This window comes from Penaeus chinensis, chromosome 7 (genome assembly GCF_019202785.1).
Source record: "Penaeus chinensis breed Huanghai No. 1 chromosome 7, ASM1920278v2, whole genome shotgun sequence".
Taxonomy (NCBI): Eukaryota; Metazoa; Arthropoda; class Malacostraca; order Decapoda; family Penaeidae; genus Penaeus; species Penaeus chinensis.
In genome coordinates, this window is record NC_061825.1 from 12246469 (window position 1) to 12248968 (window position 2500).

A 2500-nucleotide genomic window follows, 5' to 3' on the forward strand; every position below is an offset into this window, starting at 1 on the left:
TGCACCCTATTAAGTGTGATTCGCGGGGCCTAGGAGAGCGTCAGGCGCGGCCACGACGCATCGCGACTCGCACTTGGTTGTTGTCATCGCCTCCTGGAGTCGTCATGTCGTCTGGTGAGTGGAAGCACTGCCATGTGCTGCATGATAGTATGACATCCATGGGTCAGGGCTAGCCAGTCACAGTTGCGGCGTCAAGTTACCATTATTGTCGGCGAGGATAAAGCGTAATTGGCGTAGGGAATAGGGTGTTCGCGCAGAGCCCAGCGTGGTCGGCCTGGCAGGAGAGGCGTCGGGCCCCTCGTCTCTTGCCTCTCGGGCCTCCCCGCCAGAAATCAGGGGGGAGGCACGGGCTCGGAGAATGTCATCATGTCGAATTATGTTGGTTAGGATACTTGAAGAATTGTTAGGGCATTGTAGCATTAAGGAATGGAGTGGATGGAGGTTTCTACTTGTCTGGGTTGCTGTCGGTAGGCCTAGAGGCCAACCTGGGGGACCGAGGGGTGGAAGAAGGCTCTCGTTTAGGCTCGGACACACCTGATAGTATGTAACTATTTATGATATAAAGGTGGTTGTAGGGTTTGAGGCAAAGATATAAGGTAATAACGGTGATTGTATAACTATTAGTGTCCTTGAAATGTTTAAAGTCAGATATGAGGGTTTAAGGACAAGGGAGTGAAGCTGAGTAATAGCTCATGTGCAGAAATTACAACTTTTAAAGAATATTAAAGGAATTTTCTCTATTTTTCAATAATGCAGTATAGGGTGTTTCAGTATGACATTCAGTATATCTGATTTTTCACTAGAATTTTCATGTCAGTGGTCTATAGTACTGCATAATGTAGTTTACTTGAGTAACATTTAAGTTTTCTTTTTCTTTTTTCTTTATTCATTAAAAATTGAGAAGACTTTTTCACATTTGGTATGAGTCTCCTGTCATTCAGTGCTTCCATTATAGTAGTTGGTATTGAAGAAAAGGCAAACAAAACTGTACCATGTACATTATTATTCAAGATAGAGCTAGTTCAAGAAACAAATAATGAGACTATACTCTCAGGAAACTACTTAAACTTTACTGGAAAGAGGTAACGATAATCGTTTGACATTGCACCTCTGTCAATTTGGCCTTCAAATTTTTGTTCATTTCTTACATTGCAGGTAACAGCTACACTCAAGTGAAATTAGATATATCATAGGAAATATGATTCAGAGAGAGAGAGAAAAAATTTGAGCAACTATGAGTGTAAATCACTCACCATTATTTTAATTATCTTATGTTTAATATGTATTCTTTTCTTCCTATTCTCAGATTTAAGTATAGAAATGAATTTGGTTGTAAGATCATAAAAGAAAATTATCCTCATGAATGCCATTGCCCTTAGAGAAACTGTCTTTAAAGATAGTTTGTATATGGCTATTCTTGGCAGTCAGTACTTCAGTTTCATTTGGTGCACATCATGATTCATAGAATTCTAAAATTAAAACAATACTAAGACTATATAATCAATACAAATTTACACAGTTATTGAAAAGTATTGTAATTCTAATAAACAGCCACACCTATTTTTAATTATTATTTTTTTCTTATAACCCCCTCCCCAGGGGTATTTCCCCATTGAGGGCAAAAAGCCCAGACCCCCTACCCTAGGGTATTTTCCCAAGGAGCAAGCCCCTAGGCTCTTTTTATATGGGGCATTTCCCTACCAAAGGCAAGTACTTGGCCTTGCTCTATTGGCATATTCTCCTACTGAAGGCAAGCCCCTGGACCTTCCCTCCCCTGGGATATTTAGCTTACCTTTTGATTGATCACATGGGAAGTCTCATTGTTTTTAAATCAGGTCTTCACTTATTGTTTCTATAAAAAAATGAAAATGAAAATACTTATAGGGATGTAAATTATGGGTGAAGACAAATATGAAAATAACTGGTCAAAGAATATTTATTACTAGTGTGCTAGTAGTACACAGAGCTATCAATGCCCTTCCTAGGAAGCTCACTGTATTGTTTACATTTGAAAGGCTTTGAGATAATGAAGTTTCCTTGGGTAGGCAACCTTTGTACTTTAATAAAACCACAACTGGTTGGTTCCCACAGTTTTAATAACTTTGCTAACATCTACAAACACTAGTCTCGAGCCCTATAATATTGTCATTAATGTATGTAGTGCAGCCATCTTAGTATTGCCACAAATGTGACTGACCTCAGTGATACCATATTATTATATGTTATTGTCATAGTTAAATACTTCATATCACATGATTGTATTATTAATTTTCTGCCTTTAAAGAGGTTAAAGGAAATGTCAGAACACTTGCCATGATAAAAAATCAAGTTTGCAATTGAGGTCATTCTAGAAAGTAAAGTGTGCAGACTATTCTTCTCAAGAGGAAGTACCATCATTCTCCTATATTAACAATTAAGTTAGAAAAGGGGAAGATGAATAAGTATTAGTTGTTATAAGGATTTTTGATAAAGTTAAAGCACATTCATAGTTTTATTATTA

The 2500-nt window shown here is 37.8% G+C and overlaps 1 protein-coding gene across 8 annotated transcripts in view; it reads left to right on the forward strand.

Annotated features, from left to right (window-relative positions):
• Positions 1–7: 7 nt before the first annotated feature.
• The window catches only part of LOC125027056 (eukaryotic translation initiation factor 4B-like), a 41201-nt gene continuing 38708 nt past the window's right edge, over positions 8–2500 (forward strand). For 7 of the 8 annotated variants that reach the window (XM_047615726.1, XM_047615728.1, XM_047615730.1 and 4 more), the window contains exon 1: positions 352–382. In XM_047615726.1, coding sequence (XP_047471682.1) covers positions 367–382 — 16 coding nt within the window. In that variant the 5' untranslated portion in view covers positions 352–366. Of the gene's footprint in view, positions 115–351; positions 383–2500 lie in introns of those variants that run through there. The other variant, XM_047615729.1, reaches the window with a different exon arrangement.